At 45.5% G+C, this 21,893-nt stretch overlaps 1 protein-coding gene across 1 annotated transcript in view; it reads left to right on the forward strand.

Moving 5' to 3' along the window:
- SBNO1 (strawberry notch homolog 1) overlaps nucleotides 1-21,893 on the forward strand; it is a 946,695-nt gene that overhangs the window by 54,483 nt on the left and 870,319 nt on the right. The window contains exons 3-4 of the mRNA XM_086942451.1: nucleotides 6,649-6,782; nucleotides 9,526-9,616. Coding sequence (XP_086798577.1) covers nucleotides 6,649-6,782; nucleotides 9,526-9,616 — 225 coding nt within the window. The remainder of the gene's footprint in view (nucleotides 1-6,648; nucleotides 6,783-9,525; nucleotides 9,617-21,893) is intronic.

Genomic DNA, 21,893 nt, shown 5'->3' on the forward strand with positions numbered 1-21,893 from the left:
TATGGGGTGAGGCTCTTCTGATTGGCTGATGCCTAGTTTGGTCTCTTTTACAAAAAGAGGCGGATATGCTACAAAAGGGAATGAGGCCTAGGCTTTTTTCTTTCTCTTTTGTACCTACTGCTATGTTATTTTGTTACCGAGACACTCATTCAGACGACGGGGAAGGATGCAAAAGCATGGAAATCTATGAAAGTTACCAATACTGGGGAACCACAGTTACAGGTAACTAACTTGTTTTCATCTCTGTGGAGGTAGTCGACGCCAAGCGGTCAAGTCTTCTTTGGTGGTCGTTGACTTCGATGCGATGCAGTCTCGACGTCTGTCCACGCCAGTGCCGTGCCCTGCTGTTTCTCTCTTGGTGGAGGATGAGGCCCCTGTGGGTTTAGCAGCCCCAGGGTTGTTTTGATGCTCCACGGAGCAGGTACCCATGGGGCAGTGGCATGCTTTTGGTCATCCTCTGGCTGCAGAGCCTCTGCCTTTTGGTGGACAGGTTAGCCTAAAATCGTCCCCTACTGACTGCTTATTGTCGCCACCTGGAATGGCGTATGAGACTGGTTCAGCGTTTGAGAGGGGTTTGCAAAACTGCGGATATCTTACAGATGCAGCCTTCCTCAGTCTCAGCCTTCTGACCCTGTGTTAGATCTACTCAACCAGGGCGACGTGGAGGTGGAGCTGTTGTTGCCTTTTGACGGTCATTATGACCTTCTTCTTGGGACTTGGGCGAGACGCTAATCGGGGGAACCTTTTGATCGTGCTATTGCACGTAGTTATCGCTGGGCTCCAGATGACAGTCTGTTTGTCCCTCCATCCTAGGACACAAGGGCTGGTAGTCTAGGCACTCTGCCTCGCTACCTGCCTCACTACCTTCCTCCCCTCCTCCGGTACTTCCTCACACTAGGGAGTCTCGCTGGTTGGAGGCGTGTGGCTAACCATTTCTTTGCGTCCACCAGCTCGGCCCTTCGGTCTTTGAACACGTCATGCGAGTTTGCATGGGCTACTTTTGCCTTGTAGGACTCAGTTGAGCGTCTACTAACTTTCTTCTGGAGGGCTCTTGGGCTGACCTGGATCGGCTGCTTCATGATGGCCTGGGACTGGCCCAGTTTTCCATTCGGTCGTCCATAGAGATCACTGACTCTGTGGGATGGGCTATGGCCAGGTCAGTTGCTCTGTGCCGCCATGCCTGGTTGAGCTATGGCAGTTTTCCTGCGAATGTTCAGAAGCATCTTCACGATTTGCCCTTTGATGGGGTTTCCCTTTTTGACAGTCATGCTGCCTCAGCGGTCCAAAATCTCATGTCTGGGTTTCCATAAATCCTTGTTGCAAACTTTTACTTTGGTTGCAATGTTGTCACTGTTTTTTTCTGGTATCCGTCTATGGGTTCAAGACGTTATTGCCCGGACGGAGTGTATGACTAATCAGCCGCTTTTGTTCTTATTTGGTACTGCTAGCTGGCTGTGCCTGCATTTCTTTTTGAGTCCTCTTAGGATGGTTTTTCTGTCCCTCTGGGTGATTGTTCTATAGTTCACACTGTAGGCTCCTTCCTTCGTCACTCTTCCTACTATTGTAGGACATCTCCTCTGGTGGGAACCGCAAGTTTGGCGTGGCTCTCTCCTGGAGCTTATGTCTCTATGCAGGCAGACTGCTCCAGAGTGTTTTTGTGCTTTCTGCCTAATCTGGCTCACCCCAGCATGATCACCTTTTCGCTGTGCTCTTTTTGCCTTCGCTGGCTGTCTTAGACGTAAGCAAGTGTCCCTTGTGGGCATGTTGACCTTTTCAGCTCCGGGTGTTTTTTTTCCGTGTTCTAAACGGACACGATATGTGAGTATGTACTGGGTATGTTCAGTCACGGGGTGCCTGCGGTACGCCTTGTGCCACTGTCTCTGCTGCGTTCTCTTCTTGTGGTATTATCTACTCTTCGTTCTCGGGTTTTTGGATGTGCTTAGGTCTTCTTTCGCGGCTGAGACCCTGTCTGGTTTTTGTTTATGGGCAGTAGAGTACATACCAGGCACGTCACTGTTGCATGTTGCCCCTTTCTCACTATGCACTTCCCAAGGCAGGGACTCTAGTCCCTCTGCTCTTTGCTGTGCGGGGGCTAAGGTACTCCTGATCCTTGCCCCGGCTATCCACATAGCGTGAAGGCAGGCATGCTAGGTTTTTCCTTGCTGTGGTGTCTGTCCCAGATCCTCTCCCTCGAGCGAGCCTTTTGTGTGTGCCCGACTTGGCCTGTATCCATTAACCGTTGTACCTCCGGGTACAGCTGGTCGGTTGACTACCTGGTGGTGTGCCTGACTTTTTCTGCTGGCGCATGTGCTGTTCATGCTACATTTCATTGGGATTTTGCATGTGTGGTGTAGTTCTCACGGTCCACACGGTCTGCTTCTGTGTATCCCGGTCACCCTCATACATGTATCTCCTGGTACTGTTTATCTCTGCATGGTGACATCTGTCTCTCCACATGTCAATTTTGACATCCACTGTTGTGCATGCTCGGTTTGTATGCCCTGAGTCGGTCATACTGTTTTGTTCCTTTCTGGGATCTTTTCTCCTGCGTGCCCATGGGACTTGTGCTTGGTTTACCACCTTCTTGCAAAAGTTTGAGGATTTTCGTCCATTCTGTACTGGCCATTCTGGTGATGGGCTACCCTTTCGTCTGTCTGGACAAGAGGTCTCGTACCGTCCTCTGATGGACTGTGGTGCCGTTGCTTCCCCTTGTTAACCCCTTCCACGCTCATGACGAGCTGGGCTCGTCATGACGTAGCCTCCTCGCACGCTGATGACGAGCCCAGCTCGTCACGTAAAGTGCGGTTTTAAAAAACTCAGCACAGGAGCCGAATTGCGCTAGCGCGCATGCGGTTAATGCTCCCTTACAGAGCTTAACAGGTCGGGTGTTGACCACGCTGGCATTGCTGTTCCCACTGTTTTTTGGTCAATGTTATTGACAGTGGAGTTCTCTTTGGAATTTGTTGGTTTTCAGTCGCAGACCCTGCTCCAATGGGGTATAGCTTTGGTATCTACTCTAAGTTAGGAATCTACGGCTAGATGTCTCTATCAGATTAACAAGTTACTTACCTTTGGTAACGATGTATCTGGTAGAGACACAATCTAGCCACAGATTCCTTAACGCCCACCCATATTCCTCACTCTGTGAGGGCTTTTGTCAGGGTGGGTTCTGCCCACGTGCCTCCTTAGGTGGCCTTTGTCTTCTGGCGGGATGGTATGCTTCACCTCTCTCCAGGGTAGGATGTCTCATGTTTTAGCTTTTGCTTCTCCACCCATTCTCGTCATTGGATTCAATGTCCTTCCATGTTCCTCCACCCTGATTCTCCAGTGTGGGGTTTGATCATGTTCTTATAACCTCCCTTCCACCCTCTTCTATTTTTTAACCATTACTTGGGGTTTCCTTGTCTGTGCTACAGTCAATAGGTCATTTATTGGGTGTATGATATTGCATTCTCTGTTGTTGCAGAGCTGTGGTCCATTACCATGAGTCATGTTGTAATAGTTCTGTTGCCAGTTAGTTACATTCTGTGATTGCAGGCTGCCTACCTTTTGCCATGTCATTAATCTCCAATGCTGCTTTGCCTCGTTACAAGGAGGGCATGGCTCTTTGCTTCTGCGACACTGTTTCTAGGGGCGAGTGCTCTGCTCTTCCCCCCCCCCCCCCCCTCCTCAATCCTGTACAGTATAAAGTAATCTTTCATTGATATACATGGTGATGTTTCTCATCATTCTATGATATCTTGTCATTGTTGTTTCAAAGATTTTTTTTTTTTTTAAAACCTTTATTGTAGTATTCAGTAAAAATACAAGTATAGGCCTACATCCACGGGGGCCGACCGCTACGAAATTTAAAACCTCCAATATCACCGTACAACACGGCCCATCAGCCGACAATCCCGAGGTCCGGCATCGATTCAGGATAAGAATTATATCTAGAATGCACAGATGGGTTCCAGGATGAGACAGAGGTTTTATTTTATATTTTATACGAGGGGATCAGTTGCTATACAATCAAACAGAATGCGGGGGACAGGGTAAAAAACAGGATTTGCATGAAGTAACCACTATAATGGAAAAGTGGCACCAGAGCATTGCGATCTGTACGAAAAAACAAAATATACATTCCATATTGCTCCGCCACTCAGAGCCCGCCCACCCAGGAGTCAGGATATCATAAGAGCATAAGCCCGAAATAAGAGCACACAATAAGAGTCCAGTTGATTCATAGCTATACTGATCCTTTAAAAGGAAAAGGAAGAAAGAAAGAAAGGCCATAGAAAATAAAAAAGGCAAAATAAAAAAAAAACTCCAACCCACCACCCTGCACCCCTGCAAATGGCTATAGCCTGACCCCACTAGCAGCGTGCCTGTCGTCCCTAATAACTAAACCCCAAAGGTAGGAGAAAGAACGGAGGGCATATCCGTGTGGGCTCCCGGCCCCTGTTTCAAAGATTTTTGATCTATTTTAACACACTGTTCCCACACTCGCGCGGTTTTGGTAGTGGCTCTGCGTTGTGGCGCGGAAAAGCTTCACAGTAGAAAAATGACTTCAGTGTGCCGGGAGGAACTTATATGGCACCATTGACGCCATATCCGTGGACGACGTCATGACGGAGCTATGCGTCACCGTTCCCCCGTGCGCAGAGGTACTGCTGAAGATTCTCTTGATCCAGTCTGATTCTCGGGGATATTCTAAGTTAAGGAATCTGTGGCTAGACTTTTGTTCTTACCAGTTACATCTTTAACGAAGTTAAGTAACTCGTTCTTTTGAATGAGTGAACAGGCGGAAGCCTATTGGGGTTTTTCATTTTTTTTTGGTTGGGTAGACTTATTAGTATTGTCTCAGCTTGAGATTTGGATACGATTTGTTTTCTATTTCCCGGCTGGCAATTATGCTGCCTTTTAACCTCGTTTATTTAGCTCCTTGATCAATATCTCCCCCGTGTGCGGGCTACTTTATTTATTTTCTTTGAGCTAGCATAGGTGTGAAGTCTATAGATCTGGTTTCAAACTTAAGTTATTTAGGAAGAGAGTGAGCGAGCCTAAGAGGCATGTGTTTGAGTACCCTTTGATTTGGATAATAGTGGCTGTGAGTATAATCGTGTGATATTTGCCTAAAGGACTGCAGTCCAACGTTTTTTTACAACTTTGACATCTGTCTGTAATTGTCTGAAATATCTTATACCTCTAGCTAGGATCTGATTAGTGTGTTTTATTATTTTGTGATGAATTGGTTGAAAACGTGTGGTTTGAGACTTTTTTTTGCGTGTCAGACTTTTTTCTGTTCTTAGTCTGAGAAGTCCGAGTTTAAATCAGTAAGCCCGATCTTTGTGTAGTGAAGTCTGGCTGTGTCATTAGAGTTGGTGCCGAATATAGTCTGGTGATTAAATTTGTTTTTCAGCATGGCGAACCTCCAGCAGCATTTTGAGAACTGCGTGGGCTGGAAAGCCGCAGTCTTTGGCCACAATTTCGTTATGGTGTATCTAACTGCATTAAATGTCCAGAATTGGCATGCCAGTATTGAATATGCACCCTGCAGTGTCTGGAAAGTGTGTAGCTCTGTGCCAATACATGTCACCTAAACTGATAATTACTGCGTTTTCCAAGCTTGTTTTCAGTTCTAGTAGTACAGCGCTGTAGGCTGCCTTTATTTTAGTTTTATGTAAAAATGTGCAACCAATGAGCACACGTGGGCATAGAGAATGCAGTGCAAAGTGGCTTGTTTACTACAGCTTCTTGAATCTTCCTAGCTTCCTAGCCTCCAAGTATGCTACAGGATCGTGGTTTCCACTGTAGCTGCAGTCGGGGCAACTAATTAACTTCCAGCGCCTCTGGCCTCCTCTGTGGGAATATACCGAGTCGGCGTGCATCAGCTTTAAAGCCTTGAAACTTTGAACAGTCCAGTGATTGTGGAATAAACTTTTAACTAGGCAGACAGTGACTGATTTAATGTGTGGCCTGTCTTCAACTGCAAATCCTGTGCTCTACCAAGAATTTAACTTTGTCTCGCTCCTTTTGAGGCTTCGACCCGAAGGTCTCCAGTGACGCATATATTGCTAGGCTAGACTCTTTGTTCGCTTTCTTCCGAGAAGAACTAAAGAACTTCCTGCTTCTGAAATAAACAATCTTTCTAATGTTTTCTTTCGCTTCCACTCGCAGTCTTGGCACCTGTATGAGAAGCGTACCTGTTATTGGCACATGGGTACTCAAACTTTTTGTTACAAAAAAGATTTTCCTTTTGAAAAACCTTTAAATCTAATTCTAATATAAAACATATTTCACTTAATTTTCTCCTTGCTGATTAATCCTAAGTCATAGCACACTCTCTGCAATACCCGACACTGTTGCATCAACCTGTTATCCTCAGTGACCGGTGTGCTATATGAGTATTTTGATGAGATTTGTTAACTCGAATGACCAATATAAATAGCATTGACCATTATAAATATAAAATCGACTGTGAACCTATTAATGTTTTATACCCTAACTGAGTTATGTCCACACATAAAAATCCTGAACACACTTGACACACCTATGCATATTCATACTGTTTCCCCTCCGATTCATACCCCCCTGTTTAAAAGAATGTCCAACTTAAGCTACATAATTACCTGGTACTACTTCACATTCATGTACTTTATCTTGCAGCAACATGAAACTTTCCTTCCCAATGGTGACCGAGCAGGGTTCCTGATAGGCGATGGTGCAGGAGTTGGAAAAGGGAGAACCATAGCTGGAATTATCTTTGAAAATTACATTCTTGGTAGAAAAAGAGCGCTCTGGTAAGGCTCCAGAAAGTAATTGTGCAATTGTTATGGAATTTTTCATCCAAAATTTCAGCATACCCGATGTACATGTTTTATTTTATGTATGAACTGTCATTGTCCATCTTCGCACTAGAAAGAAATAATGTGCTCTTAATATCGAGAGGCATTATGCAAAGTTTCTTGTGATTACATTGTTGTCTTTCAAAATTGCTGCTGAAACACTAAATTTTTATGTTCTACATTTGTACATTATTGTTTTTTGAATTGATAGCCCTAAACAGGCCTTTGTGTGTGATTTGGAACAATTTTTATGACCAATATTTAGTGTAAAAAAAACCAACTAAAAAACCCACGCTTGTATGTATATTTATGAACCATGTTGAGGCTATATTTTGTCATTTTAAAAATCTTTTTAAAAGAAAAAAACTATTACAAATAAATTATTTTGGGTTTGTTAAAACGATGGGCCCATGAGTCACTTTCACCTTACTGGGTAAACCGGTTAGTTTTTTCTTCATGTAGCTGGACTATCCCGTAAAGCCTCTGGAGCTGCTGCAGGTCTGCTTAATCTCCGACTATTTTTGTCAACAAAAGACGTGTTCTCTGGTCTGGGTGGAACTCAAAGTGTACCCCTTATTAAGTGACTGGCTTGTGCCCTTTGAACTGGAGCTATGCACTGACTGTTGGTGAAGGAGTTTCTAGCCCAGGATCATTGCCCTTCTGGTCTGTATCCTGTTAGTAGTGCTGCCCACTGGCATTCTCACCATAACTTCGCTTTTATCGTGTCTGGGACACAGGTGTCAAAATGTATTTTGTGCTTATGTGGGATGTTTAGCTGTGGGGAAGTATTCATGCCCTTTCTCTTTGTCACACTGAAGGTTTCCCAGACTTCCCATGTTTTGGACAGTTCTTTTTGCAACCGAGGAAGCTGCTGTTCTTCACAATTTAGCCATTCCAAACTGAAGCCTGTGCTTCAGGGCCTGCTAAATCTGTCCAGGAACAGGAGGGTCAATGAGAGGCGGACGAGCTAACAAATCAATAAGTATTGTAGACCATCCGAGGGGCTTGAACATGACCAACAGGGGAGTAAATGGTTCTTTGATGTTACCAGAGGCCTGCACACACTATAGTAGATGAGAACCACCAACCAGAATGGATCAAAGTCTGGGAATGCCTACAGGGTTGCCTTGATGATCATATTTTGGAACAAAGCACTGCCTGTTGAGCTGTGCTGCACTTTCCTGGAGGAGTGATCTAAACCCTAGGATGACATAAGTCCCAGCTGTCAGGAAGGATCTGCATGATTATAGCTGGACTGAACAACCCTGGACCATGGGCCATGTTTCACCACAGCCCAAAAAGCCCAGCAAAAGAGGTGGATTGTAAAACCTGCTGAGGACTTGCGTTTGTTGCTTTGACACTTAGAGAAAGCTGAGCCTACATCTTTATTGTTCTTGTTTGGTGTCTCTATCCTGATTTTTTCAGCCCCAGAAGGTGAAGTAGACAGTCTGTTTTCACACCACTAGCGTGATAGTCTGTTCCACTGGTTGGAGGCTGACTTGATATGAGAATCATTTCAACCATCTTTCTAGCCCTCAGTGTTTCTGAAGATATTGCTGATTGTAGCCATTGTCAAGATTACCCTGTTCTGAATAGTTACCAGTGGGTACTGGTGTTACAATTAATGTCTCTTGTCACATGGGTTCCGCAGCCACCAGAAAATCTCGCTGATGACAAACTTGTCACCACATTATTTATGCTGTATTTATTTTCAACATGTCTGAATGTTTTGAAAGCAAACTTATTGAAATATGTTATGTCTATATCTCATGCTCCCTACATCATGGAAGTATCAACTATACTTTAAAGTTACAGAAGTTAAGGTAGTCACCTTGCTGCACAGGAGAAGCTACATTTTAAAGCAGCTATGGGGAATGGAGCATCACCACAATCTAGGCATATGTAATCTCCTAAATGACACCCCCTTTAATCAAGAGTAATCAGAAAATATAAATTCCCAATTACCCCCCAACCATACATGTAGTGGTGCAAGGTGTCTGAACCTCTCTAGAACAGTTTTCATCCTTCTTCCCGATCCTGTCTTTCAGTCCATGGTCGCTACATCCTTTATTCTTTCTGACCTTTCATCCATCCACTCGTGTTACCAGTTCTATTTATCATTTCTCTCACCCTTTGATCTGTCAATGCTTTCCTGTTTTCACCCCTAATTGTACCATCCTCCCATGCCTTTTGGACCCTTCCACACCCTAATTTACACCCTGATTTCCTGTTCTGTCCATCTCTCCCACCCCCGCACTCCCCTTAGTTTGTCTGTCCTGTTTCCCTGTCCATCTCGTTCTGTCGCTGTTCATTTTTCATAATGTCTTTCACTGTGCTAGGCTCATTTGGCATCTCAGCTGAGCTATGTCGTGGTAGTACTTTAACATTTGCACCGGGGTACCACAAAGAACTATTAAACTTCCTTTCAGCTTTAGTTTCTTTAGCTGCTTAAGTTTTGGTGGGCGGGGGAGATGTGGGAGGTTCCCAATTATTCTGCACATTGTCAGCTTACTAGGACGTATGCCTTAACACAAACTCATCAAATTTTTATGGACTGAAATTGTTGGCTTTTGCAATGGTTTTGATTATATGCAGAAAATTGGATTCTTCAGGATTTTTCTGAACATTTTTATATTAGATGTATTCTATTTGCAAATGTTATATTTAATTTTAATTCATGTTTTCCTTAATGTTGCAGGTTTAGCGTGTCTAACGATTTAAAGTATGATGCTGAAAGAGATTTAAGAGACATTGGTGCTAAAAATATCCTCGTTCACTCGTTAAACAAGGTAGAGTATTTGGCAGTTTTTTGCAAATTTGCTGTGCATCTTTTTAAATATGTGTGAATGTGTGTATATGTATATACGTGTGTATATGTATATATCACATTATATTCAGAAGTCTTAATTTTCCTTTAGTGGGATTGAATCACTGGTCAAAAATAGTATTCTTCCTATTCTTGTGTAGAACACCAGACATCTCCACAATATATTAATTGACATTTTGTGAAAACTCCACTTTATAAATTGCATACTTGTTAAAAACTGATCTGCTAGTTTTGACAAATCTTCATTTTTTTGACAAGCTAATTGAATGGTCTAAATGACCAGGGCAAATTTATTTCGCTTGAGTTTTTTAGAATCCTTTCAAAAGAAAAAAAGAATTGAAGACGGATCAACAGCAGCTTACCAGGGCTTAGCATCTTGTACAAACCCATCACCTCTTTCCTACATCCCAGCATGCCATACAATAGCAGGTGTTGCAGGTATATTTTCCCTCCTGTGTAAAGGATCCCTGAGATAGGGCCTTTCTCCACCCCCCCTCCCCACCCCCCCTGCTATTTTTTGGAGTAGAAATACTTTCCCAGCTGTTTATCAGTTGTATTATGGCCTAAAAAAGTCCTTCAGAAGCCTTCCCTCCTTTCTAAGGAAGAAGACATAGAATGATCAACATGTCCTAAATGTGGTCTACTTTACAAAATCACATGCATAAGAAAGCACATTTTGTTAACAAATATCCAGAAATCTCAAGACTCAATGGGGGTTGGGCTGCGTGGAAGTCTGGAAGAGTCCCAGACATCAAAAAATTGCAGATGGAAAGGCAGAATATGCTAGGAAGGCTAGGGATAAAGGTAATCCTTCCATTGAAAGCCACCCTACCCTATCTAAGGACCCCCAAATGACCTGGCTTATCTCCTCAGACCGGAGCTTGCCGGTCACAAATGCACTTCGGGCTGCAAATGGAAGGTTTTTGCTCATCCAATCGGACATCTATCGGGAGTTTCTGCAACATCGAGTCCCTATTTAGGGATACGTACCGGGTGACGGACGACACCAATTACTGATTTTTTTTTGTCTGGAAGGGCCTTACAACATCTCCCTGACGCTGTCCAGCAGGACTTGGGATGACCTGTCTCAGAGACTGAGATTGGGAAAGCCATCAAGGACATGGCAACGGGGAAAACCCCCAGAGTAGACAGTCTCCCTGCTTAATTTAAACAGACGGTTCGCTCATTGTTGGTGTCCAAGTTGGTGACTCTTTACAAGGCTGCATGGGAGGCAGACGCTCTGCGACCCACATGCTGGGAGGCTCTTCTGATCACCCTGTTGAAACAGTGGAAGAACCCAGAGGATACAAGTGTATTCCTTGCCTGCTATTTTTAAAACTGCACTTTGATTTCGTTTTTCACCTAAATTCGTTTTTAATACTTGTGGCACATGTTAGACTGTTAGTAATCCTTGCGCTTACCCAGTCTTTGCTCCTAGCCCCACTGCAGCCGATTAAACTCTGCCTGGGCTTTGATTTCATTGCGCCCGCCATCTTGGGTGTGAATCGGGCAAGCAGTCTAGTGCTCGGCCCTTCCCGCCCCAGTAACTACAAAAAGACCTCTTCTCACACTAACACTGATTAATAGTGTGTGTGTGTGTGATTGTCCTGAGGCGGAAGCCGGGACCTGTATGCTCCGAGTGTATTCCTTGCCTGCTATTTTTAAAACTGCACTTTGATTGCGTTTTTCACCTAAATTCGTTTTTAATACTTGTGGCACATGTTAGACTGTTAGTAACCCTAGCGCTTACCCAGTCTTTGCTCCTAGCCCCACTGCAGCCGATTAAACGCTGCCTGGGCTTTGATTTCATTGCGCCCGCCATCTTGGGTGTGAATTGGGCGAGCAGTCTAGTGCTCGACCCCTCCCGCCCCAGTAACTATAAAATGGTCCCCTCCTACCGGGAGCGCAGCGGACGCGCCGAAGGCGTGCCAAAGGCAAACCCGTCTGCGCCCGTCCGCGCCAGGTCGGGCCTAGGGGCCAGGAACGCTGGCCGACCCTTCTCCTACTCTGCCAACACCCTCAGACAGCGACAGCTTTCCTACCCGCTGCCCTCTCCTGATACAGTGAGGCGGATTAATGCCGCTGGCCTTGCTTGCAGGGCATTCAACTCTCCCAGCTGCCGCAAGCATACTGCGGTGCCGGCAAGGAGTGAGACATCCGTCCGGGTGATGTATCTGAACACACGGTCCCTGGTCAAGCACCAATCTGACATCTTCATTCTCCTCTCCAATGAAAAAACGGATATATTACTACTTACAGAGACATGGCTTACTGCTGATTCCCACCCTGATATCTTGGCGGCCCTCCGACCAGACTACTACATCCTTCATGCTGACCGCCCTTCAGGTCGCCTTGGGGGCGGGGTGTCAGCCATCATATCAAAGCAATTCAAATGTATTACCACGGCATCTCTTGTTCTGCCAGAGGTAGATAATCTGGTCATCAGCCTGGAAACGGACGCTTGCGCCCTCACACTCATACTCTTATACCGACCCCCTCACTCCATGCCTTCATTTCCTACCACCATGAGTGAACAGCTGTCTAACCTGCTGACACACCATGCCAGAATCGCTCTCTTTGGCGATTTCAACTATTGGTTCAATGACGACAAAGCTGACCCCCATGCCACGGAATTGTTTGAAGCTCTTACCAGCCTCAACCTGACTCAACAAATTTCCGCGCCCACCCACATTAAGGGTCATACTTTTGATCACATCTGGATTCATGACCTAGTGCTATCTCAGCCACTCATCTCCCCATGTGTCTGATCAGACCACTATTTAATTGATACCACCATTACTGTCAGCGGCAGGGTCACAGCCCCCATTATGGCAGGCGGATTATCGCGTAAATGGGAGTTCCTACGACTCACAAGGCTTTCTCGCGGCCCTGGCCAATACTCGACCCGCCACCAACACCCATGCCAATATTGATGCAATGGAAGGCGACATCTGTAACTGGCTAAAGACAGCAGTGACCAATTCGCCCCCTTAACCAAATTCCCACGTACCCGACATAGTAACTCACACAGATGGTTCTCCAGCGATCTTAAAGAACACAAACTGAAGGTGCGTCAGCTGGAACGGATCTGGAGACGCAACTATGCCGACACAGACTGCTCTTCGTGGCAGCTCGCAAAGAATATAAAAGGGCGATTTTTTCCGGCTAAATCTGCACATGTCTCCGACCGAATTTTGTCAGCTCATAATAAATCGAAGGAAGTCTTCAAGATTATGAATGAACTTACCACGGATGATAGAACTCTACCTGCTCAGACTCCAACTCAAGAGACTTGCGACGCCCTTAATTCTTTCTTTATCGAGAAAATTGCCAAAATAAAGGACTCCATTCCCCCCTCATCCATGTGCTGCCCTCAGACACCTCTCTCAATAACCCTACTATCTTTCACCCAGCTTCCTGCCCTTGACCTCAACACCTTAGCTAAGCTTGTGGCCAGGGTCAAATCAGGTTCTCCCAATGACTGTTGCCCTCCATCTGTCCTCCAGGACTTCTGCCTCAAACTACCAGATCTACTACCCCTGCTGAATGCTTCCCTCAATACTGGCACGGTTCCCAGTTCCTTCAAGGAGGCCATTTTAGTGCCTCTATTGAAGAAACCTGGTGCGGACCCTGCCGACCTCACCAACTATCGTCCTATATCCATCCTTCCCCACTTATACTAGCTTCTAGAGGCCCACGTACCTCAGTGCCTCTCAAACTTTGTCGAGAGCTCCTGCTATCTTGAGCCTAATCAGGCCGGCTTTAGGCCGGCCCACTCCACCGAGGCCGTCATCTTGGCACTATTGGACGCCCGGAGGGTGAACGCTGACATGGGCACCCCCAGGCCCTCGTGCTCCTGGATCTGTTGGCCGCGTTCGACACGATGGACCATGACATCCTTCTCCACCATGTCGGACAGGCCGGCATCCAGTGCCCTGCCCTCAAGTGGATTGAGTCCTTCCTTGTCGGCAGAACACAAGCCGTGCCTCTGGGCCCTTTTACGGCTGCCAAGACTCCCACGACTTGTGGAGTCCCTCAGGGCTCATCCCTCTCTCTCCTCTTGTTCAACTTATACCTTCAGCCACTGATTCATTCGCTCAAGAGGTGGGATATCACAGTGTTTAATTACGCCGATGATTTGCAGATCATCTTCCCTCTTGACTCTCCTGATACTGTCAACAGCTTCCATTCAGTCATGATCGACATCCAGCAGTAGATGAACCACAATCAACTGAAATTAAATCCCGGAAAAACTGAGCTTCTCCTGCCGGGGAATAGTTTAGTACACTGGGATCCCCAGTTCTGGCCCATCGAGTTGGGTCCCCCTCCCGCCCCTGTCAGCTCGGTGAAGAGTCTAGGATTGGTCATTGACTCTGAGCTTTCTCTTAAGGCTCAAGTAGGGGCTGTGATTTCTGCATGCATGTTCCAGCTTCGTAAAATTAGTAAAATAGCCCATCTACTGCCGCATGCGGCACTGGTCCAGGTTGTCATCTCCCTGGTACTATCTCGCCTCGACTTTTCAAACTCTTTATACCATGGACTCCCACAATCATTGCTCCTCCGTCTTCAAACTGTGCAGAACCAGGCGGCCAGACTTATTCACAAAACGCCAAAGTGGCAGTCTGCGAAACCCCTGCTGTGCAAATTGCATTGGCTGCCAGTTGAACAAAGGGTGGCCTTCAAGATTGGCTGCCTGACTTTAAAGTCTTTTCACTGTACCAGCCCTGTTTTCCTCAAAACACTGATTAAGCAGCACCGACCAGCGCGCAATCCCCGGTCGGCTCACCGCCACCTGCTGGTCGTCCCCAAAATCAAAACAAACAAGTTTGGCGGCCGCAGATTTGTCCACCTGGCCCCCAAACTATGTAATCCTCTTCCCCTGTCCATTAAGTCTAGCTGTTCTCTACTTAATTTTAGGAAGCTCCTTAAAACCCATCTCTTCACCCAAACCGGTTAGTCTGCCTCTTCACACTCCACGCACTCTGTACTCTAGCGCCCGTAAACTTATGGTGTCAGTGCGCTCTATAAATGTCACTTAAGATAAGATACAGGCCCCTTGTCGATGCTCGCCATTGACTCTGAAATCCTTAGTAAGATCTTGCCCACCCGTCTGCAACCCCACTTGTACTCCCTGGTTCACGGAGATCAGAATTGCTTTATCCTGCACCGTAATATATTGTTGAACCTTTGACACCCTGCAGTGGGATAAATACAGACAGTTAAACCCTTCCCTTCCCCCCAAACTTAAACTCATTACCAACCACCTATCCTTTCGTAAAACCCTCAAGACTCACCTTTTTACTACTAGTTAATCAGTTCATGCCTCGCTACCTCTGTAAGTGACTAGGCATGGTATAAATCTCCTTCAACCAGCATAAGCGCGGAGATACCCCTTCGGGGATTTATTCAGGCGCTATAAAAGCACATAAATAAATAAATAAATAAATAAACACTGCAAGAACAGACCTAGTGGTTCACAGTGTTGTGAGCTAGAGGGAAAACTGGGCAGAACATCTCAGATCCCCATTGAGATTTTGCACAGGCAAACGGCAGGGTTGCCCACTCCCACCCTGTTTGCACCGGCCATCGACTCGTTTGGTAGGACCTTTCAACAACCAGTGCACAGTAAGGCGTGCCAAAAGCAAGCTCGTCTGGGCCCGTCCATGCCCGTCCGGGCCTGGACCGCTCCTAAAACCAGAACCCCTGCCAGTTTTGCATAAGACTACAGGACTAGAATCTCGTTTCCTAGTAGGGGACTGCAGGATTTAATGAGGCATGATCATATTTGCCACTGTTTTAATACATTAGCTCTTGGTCAGGGGTCAGAGGAAATCTGCCCCGTCTGTGGTTTCCGGCTGTTTGGACCATTCACTTTGGTTAGCTCACCTGGTTCCAGACAGATCATCTGGAGAACAGATCTCTACTGGTATAAACTGCACCTTATTTAATGCGCACTCACTGGTAAAATATGCACTTGAGGTAGCAGATCTTATCGATTTGCATAAATTTGACATTTGATTTATCTCAGAACCCTGGGCCTCTAACACTTCGATGCCAGAACTGCTTGCAGCCATGCCTTCTGGGTACCAGCTACATAGGCAAGATTATCCAATCAGAAGAGGAGGGGATTGGCAGTCGTTTTACAGGGAGACATGTAGTGCCAAATGTATTACTATACAGGCTGAGCACTGTGAAGCACTATGTTTCAAATGTGGGCTCCCAAATAACTACACATTTCAGGGCTCCCTTATCTATCGCCCTCCCGGTGCCAAAGCCGGTTTTCTTAACTCCATCTGCTCCTTACTCGAGGCAGATATCTGCAATGCCAATTTTCCAGTACTTGGGGGTTTTAATTTCCACCTAGAACATACAAAAGACAAGGATACAGTCTCATTATTAGAAATGATGGTGGCTTTTGATCTCAAATTCCTTAATACTGATCCCACTCATAATGGGGGTCATACGCTTGATGCGCTGTTCCCGAACATTAACAACCTCTAGTCTTAGAGTACTTCCTCTGATCTGGTCAGACCTCTCGGCTATCTTTGAGATAAACTGCCCTACCACTTATACTGCCCTAAATACGAGGTCCATATCAACCAAGTATAGATCTTGGGCAAAAAATGTATCAAAATCAACTGGAGCAACAACTGACTCTCACGTCCTCCTGTGGGGGACAATCCCCAACTCGCAGCCGAGACCTATTCCACCTGGCTTAATGCTGCCTTCTTTCAACAAGTTCCAACAAACAAAAGTGGCCTACGTAGGAGCTGTCCATCTGTTCCTTGGTTCTCAGAGACCCTAAGACTCGAAAAACAGGGTTGCAGACGCCTTATCCTGTTGGATCTGTCCTCTGCATTCAATACGGTGGATCACCCTACGCTGATTCTCTGTTTGGAAGCAATTGGCATAACAAATCTGGCCTTGAAACTAATCTCATCATTCCTATCGGGCAGAGAAACCACAATTAACATTGATGCCTTCTCCTCTAGCTCTTTTCGCTTGCCCTACGGGGTTCCGCAGGGTTCATCTCTCAACCCCAAACTTTTTAATGTATACTTCACTGATTCTGGCTCCACTGGTTGAATCTTTTGGGTTCTCCCTCACCTCCGATGCGGATGATACGCAAATTGTACTAGCAACCTCCAATGTTGTCGTCCACACACATCTTCTTATCCATGACTGCATGAAATCCATTTACGGGTGGATGAACAAACACTGCCTTAGGCTGAATGCCTAAAAAAAACCTAGGTAATTTTATTCTGCAATAACCTTCTCTGGTCTGCTCCTTGCTGGCCAGCCGAGTTGGGTCCCATTCCTGTTCCCACATGTAAAGCCAAGAATCTAGGTCTCTGGCTCGACGATCCCCTACTTCTAGACAACCAAATCAATGCAGTGGTCTCTTACAATACCTTGAGAATACTCCAAAAAATAAGTTTCCTGCCCTTGTCAGTCAGGAAATCAGTTATTTCTACTTTGGTATTGTCCAGAATCGACTACTGCAATGGCCTCTACATCTGCCTACAAGGTCAATACCTGAACAAATTGCAAATCCTTCAGAACTCTGCAGCTACACATTTACTGGATTTGCCTAGGCGCCATTCTGTTTCCTCCGCTCTTAACGACCTTCACTGGCTGAGAGTCTAAAACCGAATTAAGTTTAAGGCCCTTTACTTATAAGGCCCTCCACGATTCTGGACCTTCCTTTCTGAAGAAAGCACTATCATGGTATATCCCAACTAGAAACCTAAGATCTGCAGGCTCCTTCAGAGTAAACCCCATTAGATTTAAAAATTCTAAATTGGGCGGTAGCAGCTTTATGGTGCGAGCAGCCACATCCTGGAATCTCCTCCCTCTGAATCTCAGGTCAGCTCCTTCCCCATCCCAGTTTAGGAACCTTCTGAAGTTGTCTTTTTTTCCCCACCCATAGTTGCTTACAGGATCCGCGCCAAGACATCTCTGGGTATACATTGCGCTTTACAAATTAGTACAGAACATCACAGAACATTACATAACAGAAGGGTATCCGACTCCATGGTGTGGAGCCTAACCCCTTTCTGTACATGGGTCACATGCTCCTCTTTCTAAGAGAGGCCCCCTTACTGGGATATCTTGGTGAGGGGCTCTAAATGCTCCGGCTGTTTGAAGAGGCACCAGCTGGGAGAAGTAGTGAGTGTTCCCGGTTAGTGAGAATATCCTGTTTCCACTACAGGTGGTCCGGGACAGTGGTATACCCTGGAAGCTGTGATTGTTTGATTCCTTGGGATTCGAATACTTCACAATGATGCTGACCGCCTGGAAAGTAATGTAGATGGGGCATTTAGATAATTGAAAGGTAACGTAGCATTTTGGCTCATGTTTAGTCTCCCCTTGATGGCACAAGTGACGCTCATGAAAATGATCGTTTTACCCAGACTGCTTTATTTTTTTGTGATTTTTTCCCTCTGGATACAATGCTCTTGATGCACTCCCTGGATAACCCTGATAAAAGAAGCCTGGGACCGGGGAAGATGTAGGGCATCGCTAAATACCTTTTAAACCCTTATGCGCGAAGGCTGACTAGGGGTCTGTTACCTATAGCTTCATAAATCACAGTGGCACAAATACAATGATTGACCTGCTGGGAGGCAGAGGGGACGGCTGGGATGAAGGGGGGGGGGGGGGGGAACTGGCGGTCTACCTCCTCGGACTGCCACCATCCCTATAACTGCCCAAGGTACGCAAGAGACCTACACTCACTGGTGTTAGCCAGACAGGCCCTGCCCACGCACAGGAAATCTACAGAAGATCAAACCCAGTTGCAAATGGCCAACTGGGAGCGCTGAGCAAGGATGGAGGAGTCTGTGCTAAAGGCAGAGGAGAATAGGGACCTGCGACAGCTACTGATTGCGTGGGATTGGGCGTCTCTCTGCACGGCCTTCACGGAGAGAGACTGGGAGGGCCAAGATCAGGTTCCAATCGCGGATTCACTAGGCACCCATGGTGCAGACTGAGATGAGACCAGGAACCTCACAAAATAGTGGCCATGCTGAAATTGCACATTTGCACTCTACAACTAACTCTGTAGACCGATGGGCAGTGGGGACTCCTTGGCAGCTACCAGTCTCCTCTCGCTGCCAAACAGGAGGTTCTGATGGAATCTTTAATTACAAATAAAGCCTGCTCTCTTCAGCAAGAGAAAACGATGCAATAAAGTATGCCTTCTTCCTGTTTCTAAAGAGACAACTGTGCAGTCTACATGTACTGAAACACAGATTTCAATTCGGAATCCTCAAAAGAACAAGATCTATGTCTATGTACCATAGATGAAGTCTTCGTCTACTTCGAAACCACCCTACTAAGCTCTCCTAGCTAGACCGGACAGAGTCTGGATACTTCATCGACTTTGATGTCTTTTCCGATGCATTGGAAGTTACACCGCCCTCGCCTCCCCAGCCTTTCTAACTGAAGGAGCATGCTTTCTATAGTTGGCTGAAAAATTAACCCACTTTGTTTCTCCTTGGTTACACTTTTTGGATTACAAATGCATTACTTTTCCAAGTCCTTTTGGATTGGTTTTGTGACTGTGTTCTTCCTTCTCCTAAATGACATTTTGTTCCAGTGCACTCTACGGTACACACTGTAAATTTGGTTTGAAACAATACGCATCATCACACCGTGAACAAAGAGACTTGTCCCTGATGGAAATTTCAGCTGTTTCAGTTCCAGATGAGGAGCTGTATGGGACAGAATATAGGTTGATGTGTATGGTCCCATTGAACTCTTGCAAATTCTACATTTGTTTAAAATGTCTTTGAATATTATCACCCCCAGTGCTATTTCTGATGATTAGGACATTAATACAGTATATGACATGTTATGAGATGTAATGCATGCAACTCTATTTTGTTCTGATGATTTATATGATGGTACAGCTGATTTTGATGAGATTATCTGTTTTCAACATTAGTGATTTTATATACGAGGCTAGTACACCTCGTGAAGTATTTAACTTTACACAATAGGTGGGACCATTGCCCTTCACCACCAAGTGGTAGTTCAAAAGCATTTGCACAGAAGTTTGACTATTTTTCTGGTTTTGACACATCTGACCTAGCCTCATTTTATTATAGGCTTGACTCGTCATCTGCAAAGAAAAGTGTTAACTGATATTACGCTAATTTACTCTTCTTTCCTTTCCCAACACTTACTACAAGGTTTGACATTTGGAGGGATACAGTAGATGTAAAATCTACCTGGGGGGACGACTAAAGATTGTCCGGTTCAGGGAACAGAGGCATTATTCAGACCATTTAATACAGCAAAAGATGGCTTTACTGAACAAAATTGTGCAACAGACATTGTGCCTTGGCTTAGCAAAGATAAAAAATTTGAACACACAGAGGGTTCCCACTCTTACTCGATGTGACAACTGACAGCGGTTACCACCATATGATGAACACTATTGATACTATGCTGCGTAAAAGTAGACACAACTCATCAGATCCCAATTGAAAGGGATGGTTAGTGTGGCCACCAGACACTAACAAGTGTCAGGATAGAATACTGGGTAACAACAAGGGATTTACAGCAAACAGGCCTGACATATGTTCTGTGCAAAGCGAACATTTGGGATGGTAACTTAGTGGTGGGAAGTTGTGCCTTGATTGGCTAAAAACCTCAACACTCCCTCCGGTAAAATAGCACTTGTCCCTTTATCAGATGACTTTGAATTATGAGACTTTTTGTTAGGTCCTTGAAACCATGTCAAGTGCTTCCTTTATGCTGTCTGTAACAAGATATGGAAAATCTCAAGAATCTGCTGAAAGGCTGCGTGAGATTGACAGGGCCAACTTAGAATAGGCTCTTGCCTACCGTGTCATCTAGAATTTATTCTTTAGGTAAAATTGTCTTATCTACAATAGATGTGCTTCTTCAGGACTTGTCTGCATTACACCATAGGCAGTCCCAAGTAAGGTCAATTCTATTAAGCTGGACACTACAGACATTTCGTTTTAGCCATGTTCCATGGCGACACAACAGCACTAATCTGTTTTCACCATACCACCTTTCGGAACTCCAGATATCTATGTCACATGAAGATGCGAAATACACAATGTTACACATTGAAAGACTTGAAAAATGACCTATTACCGCGGCTGAGATATTACCTTTTTGCCCCTGCTGTAATTGCATCGTCTGATTGGATAATCCATGGGCGCATTACAATACCACTCTCGACTTTTCACTTTCAGTACTGCCTACACCACCATAAAGTGGGCAGATGGGAAGCGTTAGGTGAAGGGTTTAAACATGTACAATGGGATCATCCTTTCACATTCCAGGGCTGCAATAAGGATTCTGACGTCTTTCTGAGCGGATCAGACTGCGAGAAAACTTTAAGTGGGTCCCTAGTATGAAAGGGTTGCCGGCAGGCATGATATGTCTAACTTTCAGATACTCTCAAATGGAACATAACTGATGTTTTTCAGTTAGGGTTGTTGTGGGTTGAAGCCAGGGACCACCTATGTGATGACCATATCTTACATTGTAACATGTTGCACAGAAGACCTGCTTCTGCCTGCTTGTGTAGTTAGGGAGGATATACTGTCTCCTTCAATGAATCTTACTAACATTCTTTTTGATGACGTGAGGAAACTGAAAGCCTTATTGGCTTAAAAAGAAGTGCCCTAAACTTCAGCCAGTGAGACATTTGATCTTCAGGTGGCACGTTCCTCTCTTCGGAGATACAGGCTCTTCTCCATACTAACTTCCCACTAAATTTTGGGGAGCTGGTCCATCGTATTTTTAACATGTCTAGTACGACTGGAATTGCAGGAGCATTGGCTCCCGGTTGGTCAGCACCTTCCAGACTGTTTGGAGTTATTCCATCCTTCATCCACTCCGTCCTCGGAAGCATCTTTGGAGGTCTTCGATTGGTCCTGTTCCTAGTTGCAGAGGTATTGCTTTTAATATTTTTTCTCCGCAATGGATGTCCCAGTTCGAGATCAAATGAAGCTGGCACTGCCTCTTGTGCTGAGAATGCATTGTGCATTTCTTTGTCACACTGTTGCTTAGAGAACTAGATGAGCACTGTTCCAGACTTTCCAGCCAGAATGGCTTAATTGCGTACAGCCTGTGTTTTGCTGTCTTGTTCACTTAAGAGTGTGCCCTGGACTTGTGCTTTTGGTCGCAATTGGTTGACTCGGCGGACATACACGTACTTGTGGACACGCTGATGCCAATCTATGCAACTGTCT

Source organism: Lissotriton vulgaris, chromosome 11 (genome assembly GCF_964263255.1).
Source record: "Lissotriton vulgaris chromosome 11, aLisVul1.2, whole genome shotgun sequence".
Classification (NCBI taxonomy): Eukaryota; Metazoa; Chordata; class Amphibia; order Caudata; family Salamandridae; genus Lissotriton; species Lissotriton vulgaris.